Genomic DNA, 24,206 nt, shown 5'->3' on the forward strand with positions numbered 1-24,206 from the left:
CGCCACTGGTGGTAACTCTGTATTACTCCATAGCTCTGGCTCTGAACAGGCTCTCTCTTGAGGGACTACTTTCCTTTTCTGTGGCCTCAGCTTGGAGATTTGTGTTTAATTTCTTAAAGACTACAGGACTTTTTGAAATGATTTAGTTTATTTTTTTATTTAGTGAATTGTTTATTTATTTGTCTATTTATTTTCTTTCTTTCTTTTATTTTATTTTGTCACTCCTTCGTCGACGCTCCACACCCGCAGTTACATAATTGTACCGTTGGTGGCGGTAATGCAACATTACGGATGCTAACCGCCAATAAATTACAAGAAGAAGAAGATGAAGCTCTGTTTCCATGGCGTAACCAAGAGCGACAACTTTCCGGAGTGTTTCTTTCTGTTGCTCCACCGTCGGGCAGCAGTTAATGCAAACGAACAACGTTTCAAGAGAAGACCATCATTATACAATCATACGACAAGCTAATCAACGTTTTTTCACATTTAAAACTAAACGGACGATAAACGGCTTCTGTATCCCCCGGAAATCATTGTCCGGAGTCATTGTGAGTCATGCCGAAGACTGTCACACTAAATTAACTTTTACCGTCTAAACGTTTGTCTTTCACTCATCCATTTAAAGCCTCAGCTAACGTCTTCTTTCTGTTACAATACTGTACTTTCAACTAATCTAACAAACTTACAGGCAACAAATCTGTGATTATTTTAACCAGCTTTGATTACACTGACTTAATTCCACTGAGCTAGCTTACAAATTTAGTGAAGTGAAATTTATTTAAATAGCACTTTTCAGCAACAAGGCGATCCAAAGTGCTTTACAACACAACAACAACAATCAGGAAAAATCAAACACAGAAGTACAGATACAGAACATCAATCAGGTAATTTTAGCTAACGGTAAGATTGGTATAACTATAACAGAGCAAAAGTAAATTTAGCTAACAGTAAGATTGGTATAACTATAACAGAGCAAAAGTAATTTTAGCTAACAGTAAGATTGGTATAACCAACAGGGCAAAAGCAAATTTAGCTAACAGTAGGATTGGTATAACTATAACAGAGCAAAAGTAAATTTAGCTAACAGTAAGATTGGTATAACTATAACAGAGCAAAAGTAAATTTAGCTAACAGTAAGATTGGTATAACTATAACAGAGCAAAAGTAAATTTAGCTAACGGTAAGATTGGTATAACTATAACAGAGCTAAAGTAAATTTAGCTAATAGTAGGATTGGTATAACTATAACAGAGCAAAAGTAAATTTAGCTAACAGTAAGATTGGTATAACTATAACAGAGCAAAAGTAATTTTAGCTAACAGTAAGATTGGTATAACCAACAGGGCAAAAGCAAATTTAGCTAATAGTAGGATTGGTATAACTATAACAGAGCAAAAGTCATTTTAGCTAACAGTAAGAGTGGTATAACTATAACAGAGCAAAAGTAAATTTAGCTAACAGTAAGATTGGTATAACTATACCAGAGCAAAAGTAAATTTAGCTAACAGTAAGATTGGTATAACTATAACAGAGCAAAAGTCATTTTAGCTAACGGTAAGATTGGTATAACTATAACAGAGCTAAAGTAAATTTAGCTAATAGTTGGATTGGTATAACTATAACAGAGTAAAAGTAAATTTAGCTAACAGTAAGATTGGTATAACTATAACAGAGCAAAAGTAAATTTAGCTAACAGTAAGATTGGTATAACTATAACAGAGCAAAAGTAAAGTTAGGTAACAGTAGGATTGGTATAACTATAACAGAGCAAAAGTAAATTTAGCTAACAGTAAGATTGGTATAACTATAACAGAGCAAAAGTAAATTTAGCTAACAGTAAGATTGGTATAACTATAACAGAGCAAAAGTAAATTTAGCTAACAGTAAGATTGGTATAACTAAAACAGAGCAAAAGTAAATTTAGCTAACAGTAAGATTGGTATAACTATAACAGAGCAAAAGTAAATTTAGCTAACAGTAAGATTGGTATAACTATAACAGAGCAAAAGTAAATTTAGCTAACAGTAAGATTGGTATAACTATAACAGGTAATTTGAGTAAACTAACAAAAGCTAACAAACATGGATAAACTTTCCTCTAAGAGGAGGCATTTAAAAATATAGCTAATAACAGAACGGTTGATATAATGAATGATAACAAATCTTTAAAAGACTTTCATCTGAGAGGAAACATTAAGGTTGATACAGTGGTAATATGTCTTAATGGACCATTTGAATATGACTTGAAGATGACTTTAGAAACTAAAGCTAATTTTCTCAAAATAATAACTTTCCAGAAGGAAACAAAAACTTTACTGAAACTGGTACAACGTATTTATGTATCATTTCTTCTTATTTATTTATTTTTTTTGTTCTTTGGTAGAACTGGTTTAAAAGATTACTATTACTTAATTTGTAATTAAATTCTCATCTTGCTTACGATTGGTCTCAGAAGCATACAGAAGCAAGGTTTGGGATCACTGGCACATCAAATCAAATCAAATTTATTTGTAGCACATTTCATGTACAGAACAATTCAAAGTGCTTTACATAAAATAAAAGCATTGCAGCAGGGAGTGGAAGAAGCATTAAAATACATAAAAGAATATAAAGAGAAACAAATAAAATAATTTAAATGAATTTAAAAACAAGCAACAGTCCAGATAAGTTCAAAGATAGCGTGCAGATTTCATGCATAGACACATGAGAACAGAAATGTCTTTAACCTGGATTTAAAAATGTCTCCATTTGGTGAAAGTTTAATCTCCACTGGCCGTTTGTTCCAGTTGTCCCAGCTGTTTAATATCTTGCTTCAGTCTACAGAGATATATTACTAATATTGTTTGAATGTTTTGTTGTTGTTGTTTTAAGCACACTCAGTTTTAATGGCACCACCAAGAAGGAGTGCCCTTCCCAAACCCCTCCCAGATGGGTTCATACTAACGGACACTGAGAAGAAGAAATGGAGGCTGGGGAAAATCATTGGTCAAGGTGGCTTTGGACTAATTTATCTTGGTAATGATCATACTGTGTCTGATGACATGCTCCACACACACACACACACACACACACACACACACACACACACACACACACACACACACACACACACACACACACACACACACTGAAGACCCATGCTTGGCAGCTGGTAAAGGAACTCCCTATTATTCTTTGCAACATTTTATCAGGGAAGCACCAGTTTGTTTGATCTGCTTTTCTCTCGGTTAGAGAAGCTATGTGAACAGGTCAGATTGTCAGTGCTTATTACTGCAACCATAGATATGTATAGAATGCCTCGATGTGTTACGTCTGAGTGTAGAACGTCCGCACAAGTCGGCCATCTTACCACAGGGTGAGATGTCCGGGAGACAGTCAAACCTGAGGTAACCATAGTTACGGTAAGTGATCTGCTCTGACGCTATTACTCTTATCTCGCAGAAATCTCCACGATTTTACACCATTTTACATACTAAAAGACCATGTACGATATTTTATTTATTCGGTCATCTGTGCAATAATTCATGTCACTACTGTGCAATATATTATCTATTTATGGTCAGACTATGTGCATACAATGTGTAATTAACACAAGTGTAGTGCAATATGGGCAATAACTCAACCATAGTGCTATAACTCATTTTATTTAACTCTCTTTACTTTGTATATCTTGTATGGCCTATATTCTTTTTCACACTTTGTTTTAGATTATTCTATATTAATTATATTTAATTATATATTATATTAATTATTCTATATTATACATCTGCGGATGTTCCACTCCGTTGCCCAGCAACGCGGACGAGACATCTGGCCATTCTATACATATCTATGACTGCAACCTTCTAGCTGTGTAGACCTTTGTTTCCTTATCAACAATAATTCCTAACAAATATGGTGCTAGTACAGTACTTTGTAAATTTCCTTCTGGTCTTGTTTACATTTTTAGATCCCTAATGGCATGATTTAATACAGCAGTTAAAATTTAACATGATATGTCACAACTTTGTAGCCTGCTTGTTGTCTCGTGTTCATCCTTTATTCTCTGTCATTTGTAAGCTTCCCAGGATACAGGTAAACCTGTTGCAGAGGACACAGACTTTGCCATAAAAGTGGTGAGTATACTTTTGCTGCGCACAGACAGCATGGCTGTGTTCAAAACCGCCTACTACATACTACATACTTGCAAACGGCATACTCATTCGATCAGACAGTATGCAGAGCGTTTACCCACAATGCATCTCGCTCCTGCCCGAGCCGAAATCAGCCGGCCTGAAGCTGATTTCTCTTAAGTTCTAAACTCTGTAAACTTTAGCAACATTTGAAACATTTTCAGGTGAGAAAGTAGTCGTTTAGATCCCCAACGTGTTGAAAACCTGACAAAATACCGGCTGTTTACAATTCTGTTCCCACAAATTCGGCGCTACTAAAGCTAGCCGCAGTGAGCAACGCACTTCCGGTTATTTTCACAAAATAAAATGCCCGTTGCCTTTTATCACAGGGAAAGCCATTACCATACAATTGGTGCTTTTGTTTTGAAAACAGGAAGTGAACCTACCCTCGTTGTAGCTAGCTTGAAACTGCCGTTTTGACAGGAAATGACGATCGGCGACGTCACGTTACGTTGCATCTTGGGTAGTTTGAGTATGAGTAGTAACCTCATGATGAATACTCAACATTTCAGAGAATCTAGTATGCATCCAGGAACTTAAAAAAGTTAAAGTTAGTATGAGTAGTGGGAGTAGTACGAGAAGTAGGCGGTTTCGTACACAGCCAATGTCAAACTTCAGGGACACAGTAAATGCTTTTTGAAACGTTAATGTATAATGTAAGATTTCCTTGCTACACTGCAGCTGGAGACAGAAATTAGTTTTTACCATGGTTATGAATGCAGTAAAGTATGGGTAAATTACTTGTAACAATGTCATTTTTCTTCTTTTTGTAAGTTTCAGCTTAAAGGTGATAGAGAAAGGTTGAATGGGGCATTAATCCTTGTTCTATGATGTGATATGTAGCCCCAAAAAAATTGGTTGGGTCTGTAATGGCTCAGAACCTCCCTAAAAGGCTCTCTGAAACAGCTATGTTACTATGCTGGGTTTAGAATGCGTCGTTTGCCCTTATTGGCGTCGTTTCAGAGCTTATCTGGCAACCTCATTATGAAATGCAGGTAGGTGTTGGCGCTATTCGGTTGCCGTTGCTTGATTGGCTGCCCTTTCTCTCACTGAAAACAGAGCTATAGAGTAATACACTGACTGAAAAGAAAGCTCATTCCCTTTAGATGAACAAGCCAGAGCTAACGTGCAATTCTTACAACAGGAATATGGCACAACACACATTTAAAACAAAATAAAATGTGATACTTACAGGCTGTACTGATTGCTGGGGTTGATTTTGTTCAGAATCAGAATCAGGCTGCAGCCGATCACCTTCTCAGTGGAGCGCACACCTCGCTGCAGTCTGTAGCCCCTTTCACACTGAGACTCCAAATTGCACCTTCGACCCGCGTCGAGCAATGTGAACGCTTGGCGTATTAGGTGACCCGTGTCGCCTGAAGCCGAGTTCAGGGGGCGTTGCGTATGGCGTGATCTTTGTGCCACCAGGTTGAGCGTGCAGTGACACTGATTTGAGGGCACAGATCTATCTGAAGGAACAATAATTTTAAGCGTGTGCGTATGAATCTCACACACGCTCGCTCATAGGTGCTCGGACACGCGCTCAACTCTGACAAACTGCTCTCTTGAACGGCTCACTCTGCTCGCTCGCGGCTGCGTGTATCCCTTTTCCAACCAAATGTCTCGAACTTGATGTAGGCTAAAACAGAGTGAAACTTGTCCTCACCTGTCGCTGTTGTTCTGAATCAGCTGTCCATTCTGTCTCTTAAACTCCTCACGTCACGCCACGCCCGCGTCAATTGCTTTCACACCAAACTCGGCTCGACAGAAAGACTAGGGTCCGACGCGGGTCGAAAGGCGAGTCGAGTTGACACGGCAGCCCGGGTCGTCAGTGTGAAAGGAACAGCGGACACGCTAAATTCGCGGATTAAACGCGGGTTCTTCCTCAGTGTGAAAGGGGCTAGTGTCTGTCCCTGTCGGAACTGACCCTCACTGAGCATTAAATTCCGACTGAAGCCTGCTCGGAATCGTGCAAGCTTTGTGAAACTGTCCTCCGTGAAATGCGCAGCGCAAAGGAAAAGTCGGCGGTTGTATGTACTGGGGATGCTGTTAAAAATAAATAAAAGCCATTGATCGCGAACATTGCTTTCCGGGATCGTAGTCCGCTTTCACAGCCTTGGGAAGCTCACCTGTTCCTGTTTCTTCGCGGAAGGGGCGTGTCTGAAACAGGGTGGCTGTGGATTTGGGTGTGGGGGGGGCGATTGCTGAAAAAGTGACGTCACTTTTTCACAAAAACGGATTGGCACTTTTTCTGGGGGATATTCAAAAAAGGGGGAGTACTTGAAACAGAGGTTCTGACACTTGCTGGCACTTGGTGTGTACTCCCCACAGCGGGGAGACTCAGAACCAACACCAAAAACGTGAAAAAGATGATTTTGATTCTCTATCCCCTTTAATGAAATATCACTTGTCACTTGAAGAAAGCGCAGGAAGACATTTTTCATAAGAATTTTTTCTTTACACTGTTGGTTTTTCAAATTCAAAGTCTGATTTTGATGCTGTAAAAATTCGATATTAGAAATTCGTATTCAAACTCTGATGGCACAGAAAAACTTCCATAGAAGAACACCCTCAGAATGGTGTGCGAGGGTGGTTCATTGGTTCATCGTTTGGAAACTATAATCTTTCAAACTATTTTACTTTGTGCAGCTTTGACTGGTGATGATGAAATATATTTTTTTTGTATTTTGTCCTTGTGGCTGTAGGAGTACCAGGAGAATGGGCCGCTGTTCTCAGAGCTGAAATTCTACCAGAGGGCAGCCAAAGCAGACAGTAGTGAGTAGCACAACCTGTCCAATGTCCCAGCAGCTCACTGGAGCACAAGTGCATTTGACTGATGAAGTGGCTGCAAACATGGAGGTTTGCTGCCTGCTGCACAGTAATTGATAATAAGCCAAAGTAAACTCCCACCTCAGTTGCAGTTGGGGCCTCGTCTCTATGCTTGTGAGCTCTCTAACGTCTTCATTGAGAGAAGAGCAAGGAAGAGAAAGCCACTTGGTATGTGTTGATGCCTTGGCCTCCACTAAGCACCTGACCACCTGCCAACCTGGTTCAGAGCCAGTCAGGCCAGCTGCCATCAAGTCCTGGGCCAAGCCCACAGCTTTGTCTGGGGCATATGTGTTTGTGTGTGTTTACAGCTGTCTGTACTCTCAATACATCTACTCTTCCATCCATTTTCTATACCCGCTTTAATCCAATTCAGGGTTACAGGGTGGAGGGAGAAGCTGTCATTGGGCGAGAGGCGGGGTACACCTTAGACCGGGGTATTCAATTAAAAGTCACTGAGGTCCAGTTAATACATTTTGTCCAAGTAGAAGGTCCGAACCGAAGTCCAGCTTGTGTCTTATAGCCTTCCCCTATGTCCACATTTTCATATGGTTTCAACAATATCTATGGTTAATTTCCAATGCAGGAAATGAACTGAGTGCACAACTGTCTCTTTTACCATAAATAAAAGTGGTCCCAATCAAATAAATTCAAGGCCTTTATTTCAGATTAAAGAAAAAAGAAATAAAAAGAAATAAAAAGGCCAGGACAAATCTTTTCAAATGCATTGCCAGTATGTGAGGAGTGTTATAAAGATAATTATTTATCTTTTAATCTTGTTTCAGTACAAAAATGGAAGAGGGACAAAAAACTAGACTTCCTGGGCATCCCGACATATTCTGGATCTGGACTCGCTGAATACGGTGGCCTCAGGTACTGTTTTATTCAAAACGTGATCATAGAGAATTAGAAAAAATGTCTTTTCTTTTTTTTTTAAATGTAAAACTGCATGCACTTTATGCAATTTCTCTGTATGTTAGTCATCTTTTGGGTTCAATTCATTTTTATTTATATAGCGCCAAATACAACAAATGTCATCTCAAGGCACTTAAATAATAAAGTCCAATTCAAGCCAATTGGAATTCAATTCATTGTAATCATAATTATTTATAAAATAATCCAATTCATTCATATAGAGCCAATTCAAAAACAATTTCCTAGCTAAGGAAACCAACAGATTGCAGTGAAACTTGTCTTCAGTCCAATCTCCCGTCCTGAGCGTGCCTGAGGCGACTGTGGAGAGAAACGACTCCCTTTGAACAGGAAGAAACCTCTGGCAGAACCAGAACCAGGAAGGGTGGCCATCCGCCTCCACCAGCTGGGGTTTGAGAGGACAGAAAAGAGGGGAAAAAACACTGTAACACCATTCAAAGGATACCTGTTGGAACAGGGAAACACAAGTTAATGACCACAATAATTCAATGCTGATCTGAGAGATATAGTTTTGCCGCAAAGACATAAAATAGAACAAGAGCCATCAGAGACGTTACCAGGGCCATATAGAGAAAAAAAATTGAGAAAAAAGTTGGACCATGTCCCACCATGGGTAAAATTGTTATACAAACCCCTCCATAACGTTTGGAGTAATCCTCATGATAAACAGACCTGCGTAATGTTTTTGATTAATTAGATACATTTCCTCAGAAATAAATGTGTACAGAGTTTGTCCTGATTGTCTCGTTGGATCCTGTTTATCTACTGCTGGGCATTGTGCAGAAATCCGTTAATTTTTGGGCTTATTTTATTCATTTGTCGAGGCAGGAGCTGGTGAATAAACCGGTTTTAAGGCAGAGAAGTCAACTTCACTGTTGTGTTGATTTATTTGTTTGTATTATTTCTTTATATTTATATATAAGTTGTTAAACAAATTTATTAAGATGAGTGTTAAATGTCTGATTCCAATGAGGAAGAACATTTTTGAACTTAGTTCCTCTCCACTCAGGTATCGCTTCATGGCCATGGACCGACTGGGCAGCGACCTTCAGAGAGTCTGTGAGCGCAACAAAGGCAGATTGAAGAAAACCACTGTGCTCCAGCTTGGCCAGAGGCTGGTGAGAACTCATCAACATCATCATTTTTTCTTTTGTTTTGTTTTGTCTTAGTGTAAATAAACTTCATGGAGCTGTATCACCAACTTCTTGTATAGTTTAGGTTAATTGTTTTTTCTTTTTGTGCTGTACTTTTTGATTTTTAAACTTTTTTTTCCTTATTCATGATGGTGCTAAACGGAGAGCTGCTTAACTGTTTTGAAGTGTTCCCGCAACAGTGACAATTAGGGATGGGAATTGATACGATTTTTACGATTCCAATTCCATTTTCGATTCTGCTTAACGATTCGGTTCTTCGTCGGTTCCCTTATCGATTTTCATTTAGAGAAAAAGGACAACAAACCGGTCGATTAGCATCAACTTTGTTTAGTTTAGAAGTAACACGAGTCATGACCTCACAAACCCAACAACGGTGAGGTCCACATTGGTCTATCCTGGCCTGGGTAATTTAACTCTTCCCTGCTCTGGTGAAAGGAGAAGCTGGAGGTAGAGGTGAACTGGGGGTAGTACCACCAGCCTCTGGCTCTGAGCCAGTCAGGTTCTGTCTCTCATGATTTCATCTAAATGTAATGTCTGAGAAGGCATTCATTTAACCTTAACCGTTACTAACAGCAGCTTTTACAATGAGGCAAATGGTGCTAACATGATAGGCAGTGTTTGTTTGTTAGTTAGTTACCTGCAGTGTTAGCCGAGGACATGCTAACGTTGCTAACGTTGCTGGGTTCAGATTCACCAACGTTAGTCCGGAGCAGATCGAAAACGCGACATTCATTCATAGTTATTGCATGTTGGCAGTATTTCCTCCCTTTGGTGAAATATTCACTTTGCAAGTTGCCCTGTTGTCGTCTTTTTTAGGGATGTGTAATCAAACTTTCGAGCGTTTGTACCGCTTGGGCGCCATGTTTACTGTTGACTGCTGGCTGCACTGGACTCGCCACGCAACGTTGCGTGGTGACGTCATTCGCGCCCACTGGAATCGATAAGGGAATCGTTTGCAAAATCGCCAACTGATTACAAGGAATTGAAACACTGAGAACCGGTTCTCAACAAGAACCGGTTCTCGATTCCCATCCCTAGTGACAATAAAGGTCTATTGTATTCTATTCTCAACTGAAATTTTCATAGTCAAGGGCCTGCTCGACAGACAGTGAGTTTTTTTTAAAAATTTTTACCACAAGAGAACACAGCATGACTTTTAGAATCTGTATTTACATCTTTTCTAGCACAGGGGTCATTAACCTTTAACCAAGATCCATTTGGACCCAGTTTCCACGGAAAAGAAAACACTGGGAGCCGCAAATACTTTTTGACATCTAAAATGAAGATATTGTTTTTCTTTTTAACTTTACGCTTTGTATAAACAACTATAGTGTGTTGCTTACGAAATCTATGAAGTGCTACAGAGAAAATGAAATTTTATTTATGTAATGAACACATTTTGAACTCTTAAAATAATGCTTTAAAAAACACGCGTTGAAGGTCTCTTCCTCACCACAAATTAGGCATACGGGTAAGCCACTCTGGTCAGAGGTAAATGCTAATGAATCTGCCCAGGCATCATTAAATGCTCTATTTTCTTCAGACATTTCTCCATACTTGGCCTACCTGGGGTTGAAAGTCTCGATAAATGCACAGCGTTTTGGCGGGCACGTACCGGCTTTTGGCGAGTGCGACACATATTTTGAGCGACGAAAAATGATCAAATATAATTTTATTTTAATATTTCAAGATCACAATTATCTTCCAATTTAGAACTACAATAAAAAAAAATGAACTAACACAAATAAAATACATTTCAATTGGATACTTTTTAATTTATTTTCCCAACCCACGTGGAGCTGCAGAATAAGGATGCGGCTCGCATTTTTGGCCGATCCCTGGTCTAGCATAACTGCTATTTTTTATTTGAGTGTTTTTGCAATGATTTTTTAAATTAAATTTGATTGGATAATGGTTGACATTTTTTGTAATTTGGCACTATATAAATTAAACTGAATTCAACTGAACTGAATTTGCATCCTGTGGCAGGTAGATGTACTGGAATATATTCATGAAAATGAGTATGTCCATGCAGACATCAAAGCTGCCAACCTCATGCAGGGTTACAGAGACCCTGAACAGGTCAGTCCACCCTGAAAAGTATCTTGATTTTTTTATTTTATCTTAATTTTAAGTTTTTTAACTTCACATGCTATTATGTTAGAATTTTCCAAAACATTTTACTTCAAGGTTTTTGTATTTTGACTGTTCTAGGTCTACCTTGTAGACTATGGGCTGTCTTACAGATACTGTCCTGATGGAGTCCATAAAGAATACAAGGAAAATCCAAAGAAGGGCCACAATGGAACCATAGAGTACACCAGTCTTGATGCCCACAAAGGACTTTGTAAGTTGCCAATTTTTTATTTTGTAGGTGACGACACCTACCACCTTGAAAAGAAGCTCTGCTTCTGCCCCCAACTCCACATATCTAAGCTTTTTCCTTTCATACGCTTCTGCTACTAATTCCTCCCAAGGAACAGTCAGCTCTATGAAACAGACTCTCATTCTACTCCTAGACCACAAGACTATATCAGGCCTTAGATTTGTAGAGGCTATATCCTGGGGAACAACAAGCTTATTTCCTAAATCTACCTGCATCTCCCAATCACAAGCATCCTCCAAGCTGCCGTGCCTCCTTATCGTCTTTTTAACTTTCTCCCCCTCTTGAACAAACTGAATTACAACTTTTAGTGATATCACTTCAAAGGTCTTTGAGTTCCCTTGGAATGACTTATGCTATTTGTAAAATTATCATCAGTTATTTTCCTTCCACTGTAAATTAACCAGTTTTAACCAACCAATTAACCAAAGGTTTTAAAATGTTAATGAAATGAGACCTGACATGTGGTCAGGAAAGGATTATGCTTCAAATAAGTCATAATTTAAAAGAACATGTTTGTATATTCTCTCTGTCTTTTTGTAGCCCCATCAAGACGTGGTGACCTTCAGATTTTGGGGTTCTGTCTTCTTCACTGGTTATGTGGGTCTCTGCCCTGGGACAATGTTCTCAAGAACCCCTCTGAGGTCCAGGAAGCCAAGGCCAGGTAGGTAATCAATGCAACTTTTAAACAAAACAAACCTGAGTAGTACAACAATCTTTTTGCAGAGGTAACACAGTATAAAACAAAATGGCAATTAGGTGGTATAGCTTTTCTCCATATTAGAGCCAACTCCCCAAAGTATTACTCTTTTTTTTTTTGAGCCTGACCCAAGTGGCAGTCAGTCTTACTGCAGTTATATACTTGCTCCTTATTTAAGGCGAGACACTACAGGTGAATAGGGTAATATTTTAAAATAACAGATATCACCATGAAACTTCCTCAGTTGATTACTTATACAAGAATGAAAAAAAAAATTTATTACAAGTTTTAGAAATTTGTATGTTTAATTATGCAAATTAGGCATTATCTCGTTAAATATGCGCACATTTGCATATATTTCCGGAAGATAGATCTGAACATATGATAAAGCCAGGTGCAAAATTCTTTTTTCATTTTGTTTTCACACAAAATGAAAAGAAAATTACAGAGGGATTTCAGAATATCTGCTTTCATTTCCTAGGAAATCAAAATATACTGCCCATAGCCTAAAAAACATAAATTTTCGCCATATTTTTTTATTATAATATCACATAAATCAGGCCAGGAATGACTTATCAACAAATCCTTCTGTAAATATCTTCAGAATACTGCTAAGTGTATAACTGGAAAGTTTGGTGTTAGTAGGTGCTCCATAGGCTGAGATATTGATACTGGAAAAATACAAAAAACTGATTTTGAGAAAACGGCATTTAAAGATTTAAATAGGGGAATTCATTTTGGTAAATTTGGGTGAAACGTACTGCCGCGATTAAACAAAATGTGATGAAATAAACATTTTAATTTATGTTTTGAAATAACACATATTGAAGGAGTAGACTGGCCCAAAATCTAAAAATTGACTACTGCATGAAAAATCCCTGTTTTTGCCTGCCGTGTCTCGCCTTAAAACAGATTTCTACGTGTTTATTAATATACTCAATTTTAAAGACTGTTAGTGTAATTTAACAAAGTTTTGACTGAAATATTTAAATGCTGTGCAATATTGGCAATATTTTATTCTCCTCCATATCATAGGTTTACAACAAATTGTACTCTGTAACTGTGCTGCATATATAGTAAAAATACTAATAATTGAAAAAGTGTAGCCATTCAGAGAAAAGTGGAAAATTTGCTTTGACTGGGGTTTAGCGCCTTCTTTTTTCTCAAAGTGTTCTCACCACCTGACTGTTTTAACTCTACTGCCCTCTAAGACTGATGAACAACCTGCCAGACTCAGTGCAGCAGATGTCGGTGAGCGTGGCCAGCACAGGTAAGCCAAGGCTGAAGGGCCTCCTCGGGTAACAAGACATAATTTACTCTTCACGGGTTAAACTGAGAATTTGGAAGTGAGACAAAGCAGCCTGTGGAAGGTACGGGAAGAATCTATGTAATCTTGTGCCATTTTAAGTGGAGATCTACATTAAAAGTCAGTTGAGGGTAATTTAAGTAGTGGGCTCACACACACAGGCATAAGCTCTTAAAAAGTAATATCCCTGTATGTGCAGTGATAATTAAAGTATTTTTATTTTTAAAGGTTCACCCATAGATAGAAAGTTGGGGTCAGGTTTGGGAGGGTATATTATTGTTCCTGTACATAAGATGACATTTGATGAGAGATCTTACAAGAATGTTCCATTGATGCTGAAATTCTGGAAACGTGACAACTTTTCTCTGCTTTTATTAAGATATGCATCTTATGACATACGAGTGCTGATCAGGCTGGCGCATAGCAACCGCATTGCATTTATATGTAAGGTCAAGCCCGAAATTATTCATATCCCCTGACAAATTTTGACTTAAAGTTACTTTTATTCAACCAGCAGGTTTTTTCTTGATTAGAAATGACACAGGCGTCTCCCAGAAGAGGCATCATTGTAGAAAATAATATTTCTCAGCTTTTATTTACATTTGAACAAAAAGTGGTATGTCCAAAATTATTCATACCCTTCTCAAATCATCAAAAAAAAGCCTTTATTGGCTATTACAGCAATCAAACGCTTCCTATAATTGCTGACCAGTCTCTACTGGTATTTTTATCCATTCATATTTAGCGATGAGCTCCAACTCTTTCAGGTTGGCGGGTCTCCTTGCCATCACCCTGATCTTTAGCTCCCTCCACAGATTCTCAATTGGATTCAACTCATGACTCTGGCTGGTCAGATTTTGTCGTAAACAACATGAAAGCATGGCTCCATCGTGCCTTGTATCAACGGTTCAGGCTTTTGGTGGTGGTGTAATGGTGTGGGGGATATTTTCTTGGCACACTTTGGGCCCCTTGGTACCAATTGAGCAACGTTTAAATGCTGCAGTTTACCTGAGTATTGTTGCTGACCATGTCCATCCCTTTATGACCACAGTGCCGTGATAGGATGCAACCTGTGCAACAAGTCCGGCCTTGAAATTTCCTCGCTACTAAATATTCCACAGTTAGTGGTGTTATAACAAAGTGGAAGCGATTGGGAACGACAGCAACTCAGCCACAAAGTGGTAGGGCACCTAAAATGACAGAGCGGGGTCAGTGAATGCTGAGGCGCATAGTGCACAGAGGTCGCCAACTGTCTGCAGAGTCAATCTCTACACACCTCCAAACTTCAGATTAGCTCAAGAACAGTGAAGAGCTACTCAGTACACTTTCACAGTTGCATGCATGCATAATGTGCTCTATGCAGGGAGGTACGTGGTCAATGAGACCTTTACTGCTGCATGAGATGATTTTATACATCTATAAGATGCAACATTACTGAATCTTCAGCCTGTCTGAAATACTGTCACTTAGTATAATGAAATTAAAGTCTGATGGCAGATGACAAATGTTATCTATTGACTTCAGTGCTAAGACTACATCTCAGCTGTTGAACTGTTGTCTTGATGTTGACTCTATTCCTGTCTTCAGATGAGGTGGCTTCATTTCTCCTCTATGTGAAAACGCTGGACTATCACGATAAGCCTGACTACCAGCATGTCAAAGACCTATTTGCCAGTGCGGTCAGTGGACGGCTTGACTTCTCCATGCCTGGAAGACCTGTAGGGTCAGCCACCAAGGAGCTTTGCAAGGAGGAAAAGGTGAGAACACGATAAGGTGTGGGATGGTGATTACTTTATATGAGATTACTTGTCACATTGGTCAGTAGAGACATCTTGACGATAAAGATCATGATCAGTACTGCATAAATACATCCTTACGTCTGTGAGGTAAATGCTATGTGTTCACAATTATGCTCAGATTGGTGTTTAATTAAGTAGAAAGTGTGTCCTAAAAGCAGACCATCATAAACGTTGCTTTATCCCAGTAAGTACACATATTGAAGAATGAGCATGTGTACTTTGCGTAATTTGGTATAGTTTGTATCTAATAACAATGAGAAGTTTGAGCATGCGTGTTATTTGAAAGGGTGGATCGCAGATGTTTTTGCTTACAGTAGAAGTAGAGATAGCTGCATTTGAAGAGAAGAGTCCCTTCATTCTGTTCTTGTTTTTAGTCAACATGAAAAAAAACTCACACTGTTTGCCACAAAGACTTCTGTTTCCTCCGTTGAGTCGCTTAACCCCAGAGTGCATAGATGTGATGGCAGTGAAAGAGAGGTTTAACCTGCCACTGACATTTCCTCGCCCCTAAAATGAGCAGATTAACCAAAGGTGGTAAGGTTTACAGCTAGAGGAGGACCATGATTTTTCTTAATTTCCCCAGAATAACTTCTTGACCCCAGGGGCCCAGCCAATACCCTCTCAATGGCCCAGTTTGAAGGAGCTGATGACACACTCTGCACAGCACAGGGTGTCTCCACTTATACTGCTGATTTTCTCTCCTTCTGTCATTTCATTTCCATGCTAAAGTGCTGGCCAGTTTGATCCCTTGTTAAACAGAAGTGGCCATTTACTGGCAGTTCAGTGAGAAGAGAAAATGTCAGCAGAGATAAAGGCCACCGAATGCTCACAGAATCATTTACCATTAGTGTCGTAAAAATCTTTTTTGTGTGCGTTTGATCACAGTTTCATGCTCGGCCATTTTTTTTTTAAATATAAAGGCTAACCAAAAAACTGCATTTATGTTAAAGCTTACATTTAAATATCAAACACAAGACTCATGAACAAAGGCTGAGTTATACTTCTTTTAACTGCCCTTGCGCTTGCGTCTTGCGCTTGTGTTAATGGCTCGAGACGTTTATGCTTCATTTTGCTTTGCCGGCGCTTGCGTGTGCTGCGTGGCGATTCACCGCCAGGACAGTAGGTGGAGTAGCGGGTTTTTTCAATGACAAGCCTACTATGATGAAAGGAAATTCACCACCAGGAGCTCTTCGGCAAGTCTCTCTTCAAGTGGATTCATCATAGACATAATATATTATATATATTATGTCTATGGGATTCATGCTTCTTCTTCTTCTTCTTCGCTTTCTACCTTGGCGTTTGAAAACAGCGCTCTTTTATTAGGGGATGAAACCGGAAGATGAACACGCCGCCGGATGTGATGTAGATAGTGGCTTGTGCTCACGTCCAGAGTGGCTACTCTATAGCTCTGCTCGCATCTTGCGTCTTGCGTGAAGTTTAGAAAATTGAGATGACACATGCAAGGGAGGGCTTGCAACCGCGCAAGGGCTTGCGTTGCGTCTTGCGTTACCGACTATAAACCAGGCTTAAGGCAGCAGTGTATTCGACAATACAAATATTCAGAAGGACTGGAGCTTAAGGTGCATTTCAACCAACAGCACCCAGAACTTAAACTTTCTATCACTGTATCTTTTCTGTGTGGTTTCACTTTGAACCCGACTACGCTGCATTCTCTCTCCATGTCAACCACAGTAAGCAGGGCTAAACAGAGTTCAGAGGGACAAATTTAAGGAGGCATACTTTTAAGGTTTGGCGCACTGAAAATTTTTGATTGTTTAAGTCACTGCAGGACAACATTTATTTTATGAGCTCCAGAATGAACGAGTTAACAGAGGTGAGATTGTGACAAAGAAAGCAGTTACATCAGAACAACTAAAGGTAATCTTCAGCAACTGAAGATCTCCGGTGTGCTCTATGCACAGCAGCTATGCACACCTGTAGTTTTCTCTGTAAACTGGCCTCACAACAGTTAAATAATGACATAACATTTCAACAGAAAGAAAGAGCAGATAGAGGTCCCTCCAAAACCAAGCCTGTGCCAGCAGAGGTGGATGATGAAGAACCTCATAGGGTCAAGCAAGTGCCAGCTCACTACATAAGAGCCCCCCCCCTCACTAAACTGCAAACACAACAGGTAAGGTATCACAACTCATTAAAACCCTTTTTACACTGATCAAAAAACAGCAAACATCTGACTGCGATGAGAAAGTTTAATCAGTATTCATGTCCTTCAACAAATGAATCTGTAATAGTCGCAGGTTTTATTGGCTCTCACCACATATAGTCCAATTCACTTGGCTTGAATTGGACTATATGTGGTTCTGTTGTTGTAATTTGAAGCTATATAAATAAACTGAATTGAATTGAAAATTTAACGACCACAATGTTTCGCATTAACATCCTAAAACCCAGACAGAAAATATACTGTGTTGATCAATTTTTGCTGGCAGCTCACTTTTTCCTCAATCTCACTTCTGCTGATTGGGGTTGACTTCCACAGTTCAGTAAAAATAATAAAGCAGCCTAATTATCTTTTAAAGTTGTGATTTTAAGAAACCTTGGTCCAACATTGCTTATAAGTGTCATGCCAGCCCTTCATAACTTACAAGCTTGTGCTCTGAGAGTCGTCGTTACTGGAGATAACGCCAGTTCTATGCATGTTGTTTCCCCTCAGCACTGAGAGTAAACACTACTTTCTCACCTGAAAATGTTTAAAATGTTGCTAAAGTTATATATTTACAGAGTTTATAGCCCGAGACGAAATCAGCTTCAGGCCGGCTGATTTCGGCTCGGGCAGGAGCGAAATGCATTGTGGGTAAACGCTCTGCATACTCTCTGATCGATGAGTATGCCGTTTGCAAGTATGTAGTATGTAGTAGGCGGTTTCGAACACAGCCTAAGGCTAAAATAGTAGCTAACCTCAATGTGAATCTCCCTCTTAAAGTACTGCTGTTTTTCCCCCTTGTTTGCTGATAGAAGAAAGATGTTTTACCTGCTGTCAGAAGATCACCGAGGCCAAGAATAGTACGTAGTTATGAAGAAGATGATGGTGAAGAGGAGGAAGAGGATGAAGAAGAGGATGTCAGACCCAAACACATTCCTGCAAGATATCGGAGAGGTCCTCCAAAGAGCCCCGTAGCTCAGCCTGAACAGGTATAAAGCCTGGTCCTTATGTACGACTTTGCTGAACTTTGATCATTTAAAGGGACACTATGTAATAGGGGTAGGCGAAAAAAATCGATTCATGTACATATCGCGATTTCATCTGGGATGATTTTAAAAATCGATTTTTCTCCCCTGAATTGATTATATTACGTCATATCCGTGTCCAGAAAAACTTCATTAATTAATTACATTAAGTTATGTTAAAACTAGCCCACATTTGTGCTGTGTGGACATTTGAATTCATTTTGTAACTTTAAAAAATGCTGTAAATGTTAAGTAGCTCTTTTTGTCTCAATTGAAATAAATGTCAGCTGCTGGACTGACACACACTGATGTGCATTGCTTATGGGAACGATATTCATTCCAGAAGTGTATGATTCAACTTGTTTGTTTTTTAAGGAGGAAGAAAATTGCAATTACTGATTATATCGAATCACAATACTTGTAGAAACGCAATTATCAAGAATCGTGATACAATCGAATCGTGACCAAAGCATATCGTACCACCCCTACTATGTAATAAATTAAGTCATTTATTAGCTCAAATCAACATATTCATTCATAAATTAGTCCTCATTGGTGTAAAATTATCTCTGTCAAAAATCTCACTTATCCTCCTGAGTGAAGAATAACTTGTCTGTATCTACATAGAGCGGGCAAGCTCTATGGAGGCTGCCATGTCCTTCCGCTCTATGAAAAACGACGAAGTGCCGAGAGGGAAATTATCCCACTATCTCGTAAATTATCCCACTAATAATGTTACCAAACTTCTGCCGTAGTACACATAGGCTTTTAAAGGGGAACTCCGGGACATTTGAAGCGCATTTCCATTGCTAGAGGTTGTCAAATACTGATAGTAGGACACAGACAGGTGCAAATTGGCGCTCCCTGTCTGCCTGTCATGCTAACCAAATACGTGGTGGCTAAGGGGCAAGAGCTAAACCTTCCAAGTAAAACAATTATCTTCTCTAGAAAAACTGAGTTCAAGTATTTAAAACATTACAACAATATTACTGGGCATGTATTGTTGTAATGTTTTAAATACTTGAACGCAGTTTTTCTAGAGAAGATAATTGTTTTGTATATGGGATTATTCTCCATCGACTCTTTTGGGCTTTCACATGCGCGAGCCTACAACCAGCCGGTGAGTTACATGCTGTTTATAAAGTTGTTTTGTAACGTCCCCATGCCAGTAATGTGAGAACCATGCATATGGTTTTGATGGTAAGGCTTGTGACTTTATTGTCGGATGGGTTATAAAGTGGTGTGACGTTTCTGCAGTGTGCAAGTTGTTGTTTTACGTGGAAGGGTTAGCGCTTGCCCCTTAGCCACCACGTATTTGGCTAGCATGACAGGCTGAGCGAACAGCGTGATCTCCACACAGGGAGCGCAGATTTGCACCGGTCTGTGTCCTACTGTCAGTATTTGACAACCTCTAGCAATGGAAATGCGCTTCAAATGCCCCGGAGTTCCCCTTTAACTCACAAAACGAGGCATTAGAAAGTTTGTAAGTTTACTGGGAGTTTATTTAAAAGAACACTTTCCAGATAGCTTTACTTTACTTTACTTTTTATTTTTCAGGACATTGCACATTAATGAACATATACATAGTGTACATACATGTAAATGTGCCAGATTTTAGCACAAATGCTAATTTCCATTTGGTGTCCAAATAGACAGGCTAGGTGGAGCAAAGAAATTAAAATCAAAGACAAGCATTACAAACAAGAACACTGTTAGTAACAAAAGAAATGGTACAAATACAAAAGCAATAATCATGTTAATAGAAACAAAGAGACCCCAAAATAGGGCTATGTATTAGTGATGTGCGTGTGTGCGGGTTCAAACAATAGCAACTACACACTGCGGCTAACGCTAAGTCGACGTCACTTCCGGTAACTCCCGGAATATGAATAATTGCATTGTTTGCACACCAAAGGCTATGTCAACTTATGTTATCTGACATGTTATCGGTCATCTGTATTCATAGTGTTGTTGTATGTGTGTTATGTAATCCTTTGTACTGTGTGTCTTGATGTCTTTTTGTTTGTATGGACCTTGAGTCTGAAGCTATAGCTTCTTGAATCTTGACACATACCGCCTGCCGTAGTTCAAGAAGTTGCAACGCACATTTGAAAACGCGAGGCGCTAGAGAGGAAATTCATTCGACTTTGTAAAATAAAATTGCACCACTACATGGGGGAAGAAATTACAAAGTGTCTCTTTAAGAAACCTTGGTCCAACATTGCTTGTAAGTGTCATGCCAGCCCGTGATAACTTACGAGCTTGTGCTCGGAGAGTCGTCGTTACTGGAGATAACGCCAGTTCTATGCATGTTGTTTCCCCTCAGCACTGAGAGTAAACACGATACCATTGACAGTTGGAAATAATTTAATCACCTCGTTTAGTGGTTGTACCTACATTTAAAAAAAAAAAAAAAAAACTCTTGAACACCAAGGCTAAAGTAGTAGCTAACCTCAATGTGAATCTCCCTCTTAAAGTACTGCTGTTTTTCCCCTTGTTTGCTGATAGAAGGAAGATGTTTCACCTGCTGTCAGAAGATCACCGAGGCCAAGAATTGTACGTAGTTATGAAGAAGATGATGGTGAAGAGGAGGAAGAGGATGAAGAAGAGGATGTCAGACCCAAACACATTCCTGCAAGATATCGGAGAGGTCCTCCAAAGAGCCCCGTAGCTCAGCCTGAACAGGTATAAAGCCTGGTCCTTATGTATGACTTTGCTGAACTTTGATCATTTAAGTTACACACTACATCTTAGTGGGACTCATGCTATCAAGAAGAAATTCATTCATTCAATTGGCACTAAAATATTTGATCTCATTGTTGTTAAATGAGCAAATGCTTGAATATTACCCTTTGTAACAGAGAACTAAATCCAAAGAGACCAGCATGAAAACAGACTATCTGACTGTGACGTTTGGGAGACAGAAACTCCACCCACAAAGAAAAGAACATGTATGGATGCAAGGTGACGGTGAGAGGCAAGTACACATGGACTACAGCGAAGAACGGGACGAAAGGCTCCATCACAGAGTAGCTTACAGCCAGGAGTTGAAATGTTCTGTTCCCAGAGATCCAAGACAAGAAGCCCCTCCCACACAAAGAGACAGATGCATGTCCTGGTTTGGTTATTTGGGTGTCTTTATTTTATTTACAGCTGTTTTGGTGTTTATCCAAAGTACATTTAAACCCCTTTAAACAGAAAAAGTGACTTCAAGCAGGTGGCACATGTGCCCAAAGTGGAGATGGAGCCAACAGAAACAAAGGCCTCTCAGGACATTTGGGGGGCCATTTTCACTGTGATGGGCTGAAACAGAAGGAGAACCATCATTTTATAAAGCAGAAATGATTTGTGAAGTTAGATGTAGTTTTATGCTACAATTTCACTGTATTAAAATAAATTAAATAAAGTGGATGCTCAATTCAGACTTTAATTTATATATTTTTTGTTTTTAAGTAATCACCAGCACAGTTAAAACAGTGATTTTGTATTTGGACATTCTGCTTCACAGAAGGATCAATAGAAGTGTCTGAATGTAGCGTATGAATGCCCTCAGAGGCTGCTCATAGAAGAAAAGAGTGTGTGACATATAAAGTGATAATAATATAGTGTGCTGAATGTTTTGGGTAGACATACCTTGCTGCAGTAAGGACACTCTCCAAAAACGATGCTAAAGCTCTGCCTACTGGAGGGAAGTGCTTTCAGCCACTGAAAAAGAAAGACTACTTCTTCAAACAATTACCACGTGTCATTCATTTTGGCATATTTCTGGCAAGGCAAGGCAATTTTATTTATAGAGCACAATTCGTACACAAGGCAATTCAAAGTGCTTCACAGCTACATAAAATCACAAAAAGGCAATAAAATCATCAAAAATAATAATAATAAAAAAATGTAATAAAAAAATAACAATAATAAAAATTAAAAAACCCATTAAAAATAATCATTAATTAATTACATTGCTAACTGCACTCTACAAGTGTATACTAACACTATGATGCAGTGAAGGCTTTTAACCTCGTAGCACCCACAGTTGCAGATATGCAACAAGCTTTATTTATTTACATTACATTATTTGAATTTATTTTTTAAATTTAGGACAGTTGGAGAGAGACAGGAAGCAGGGGGCAGAGAGAGACAGGAAGCAGGGGGCAGAGAGAGACAGGAAGCAGGGGGCAGAGAGAGACAGGAAGCAGGGGGCAGAGAGAGGGGTGACACATGCAGCACAGGGCCACTCGGTGCGGGACTGGAACCGGGGCCAGCTGCAGCGAGGACTGTAGCTTCTGTACATGGGGCGGCTGCTTAACCCACTACGCCACCGACCGCCATTATTTTTTAAATTTACATACATTATTTACATTCATGTGTAATATTTTTTTACATTACATTTTATGTGCCGACAGTTGTCACAGCATCATTTTCTTGGCTCAGTGAATTACACTCTGCTTTGCGGTGGTCTGTTCTAGTTGGTTCTGCTCTCGTTTGGTGTGGTCTGCTTTGTCCACCTTTCACAGCGCTAATGGGAGCTCAGCTCTCCAAATTGTATTATTATGATTATTTTTTTGCATTTTTTTATTAGCTTCATGTGCACATTTTTTATTTACATTACATTTTTTGCATTTTATATGTGCTTCACTTTTTCACAACAAAGATCTGTGAAATCTGTTTGATTTGTTGTTGAATGGAAAGTTTATGATGGTTGCGTTCTGCACTTTGTATTAAGAATGTTCAATAAAGGTTTATTATATACATTTTATTGTGGTAGCAGCAGTTACTGGTGAACTTTCACTAAAACCTTTTTGTCCAAACGATCTGCAGAGAATGACTTGGTTTTGTGAACTAAATTAATCAGGAAAGCCCACAGATGCAAATATGCAACATGGCCTAAAATGATCAAAAATAGCCCAATTCCAAAAATTCCAAAAATATTGGTTTATTCCCACCCAAAAAGATGCAAGAAGAGCCAAAATTATTATTCATATGCTTGGGTGCTACAAGGTTAATGGAACTTCATAATGTCCTTCTGCCACTTATTTTCATAAGCAATCTCAGCATGCAGTCTTATTGGTTTATTGGTTAAAAGTTAGATTCTGGTTCCAGTAAAGTGCTACGAAATGTTAATGAATAAACTTTCCAGTTATTAAGAAAATATTTATGTGCGTGTGTCTGTAGTCCATACCTCATACAGACAGGCCTGATGGAAGGGCTGACCACAGCGAGGATTATTACACACTTGATCAGGGATGGCAGAGTCCAAGTGATAAGAGTAACAAATGCCGCACTCCACGTTAAAATTCTGCACAAGAAAGAAGAAATCAGTGCATGCTTTTTAACATCCTCCACAGCTGCTTTTGTCTTAGTGACCACTTAATGCTAAACCACCCACTAGTAAAAACCTCAGAACCAGACATCACCCTTTAACTCCCACTTCTTGCTCACCATCTCCAGTTCCGCAATTACACCTTAAGGCGAGACACTACAGGTGAATAGGGTAATATTTTAAAATAATAGATATCACCACGAAACTTCCTCAGTTAATTACTTATACAAGTATGAAAAAAAAATGTATTACAAGTTTTAGAAATTTGTATGTTTAATTATGCAAATTATGCATGATCTCATTAAATATGCATATATTTCCGGAAGCTAGATCTGAACATATGATAAAGCCAGGTGCAAAATTCTGTTTTCATTTTGTTTACACACAAAACAAAAAGAAAATTACAGAGGGATTTCAGGATATCTGCT

General features: G+C 39.0%; 2 protein-coding genes across 7 annotated transcripts in view; one reads left to right on the forward strand and one right to left on the reverse strand.

Moving 5' to 3' along the window:
* Positions 1–317: 317 nt before the first annotated feature.
* Positions 318–23,747, forward strand: LOC142388853 (serine/threonine-protein kinase VRK2-like). Of its 4 annotated transcripts, none has more exons than XM_075474422.1 (15): positions 318–548; positions 2,871–3,014; positions 4,059–4,114; positions 6,877–6,946; positions 7,783–7,870; positions 8,940–9,048; positions 11,074–11,166; positions 11,299–11,431; positions 12,011–12,131; positions 13,379–13,437; positions 15,061–15,230; positions 17,269–17,406; positions 18,249–18,425; positions 20,970–21,146; positions 21,323–23,746. In XM_075474422.1, exons 2-15 carry the CDS (start codon positions 2,885–2,887, stop codon positions 21,653–21,655), a joined length of 1,854 nt encoding a protein of 617 aa, XP_075330537.1. In that variant the 5' UTR covers positions 318–548; positions 2,871–2,884; the 3' UTR covers positions 21,656–23,746. The 4 variants fall into 4 exon arrangements, with proteins under 4 accessions (XP_075330537.1, XP_075330551.1, XP_075330559.1 ...); XM_075474430.1 differs by lacking the exon at positions 318–548 and adding an exon at positions 698–884 and having other exon boundaries at positions 21,323–23,747; XM_075474436.1 differs by having other exon boundaries at positions 20,970–21,411.
* fancl (FA complementation group L) overlaps positions 21,583–24,206 on the reverse strand; it is a 29,541-nt gene continuing 26,917 nt past the window's right edge. For 2 of the 3 annotated variants that reach the window (XM_075474465.1, XM_075474478.1), the window contains exons 12-13: positions 23,638–23,754; positions 21,583–22,166 (exon numbers count right to left, since the gene is read on the reverse strand). In XM_075474465.1, coding sequence (XP_075330580.1) covers positions 22,011–22,166; positions 23,638–23,754 — 273 coding nt within the window. In that variant the 3' untranslated portion in view covers positions 21,583–22,010. The remainder of the gene's footprint in view (positions 22,167–23,637; positions 23,755–24,206) is intronic. The other variant, XM_075474472.1, reaches the window with a different exon arrangement.

Source organism: Odontesthes bonariensis, chromosome 2, assembly GCF_027942865.1.
Source record: "Odontesthes bonariensis isolate fOdoBon6 chromosome 2, fOdoBon6.hap1, whole genome shotgun sequence".
NCBI classification, from domain to species: domain Eukaryota; kingdom Metazoa; phylum Chordata; class Actinopteri; order Atheriniformes; family Atherinopsidae; genus Odontesthes; species Odontesthes bonariensis.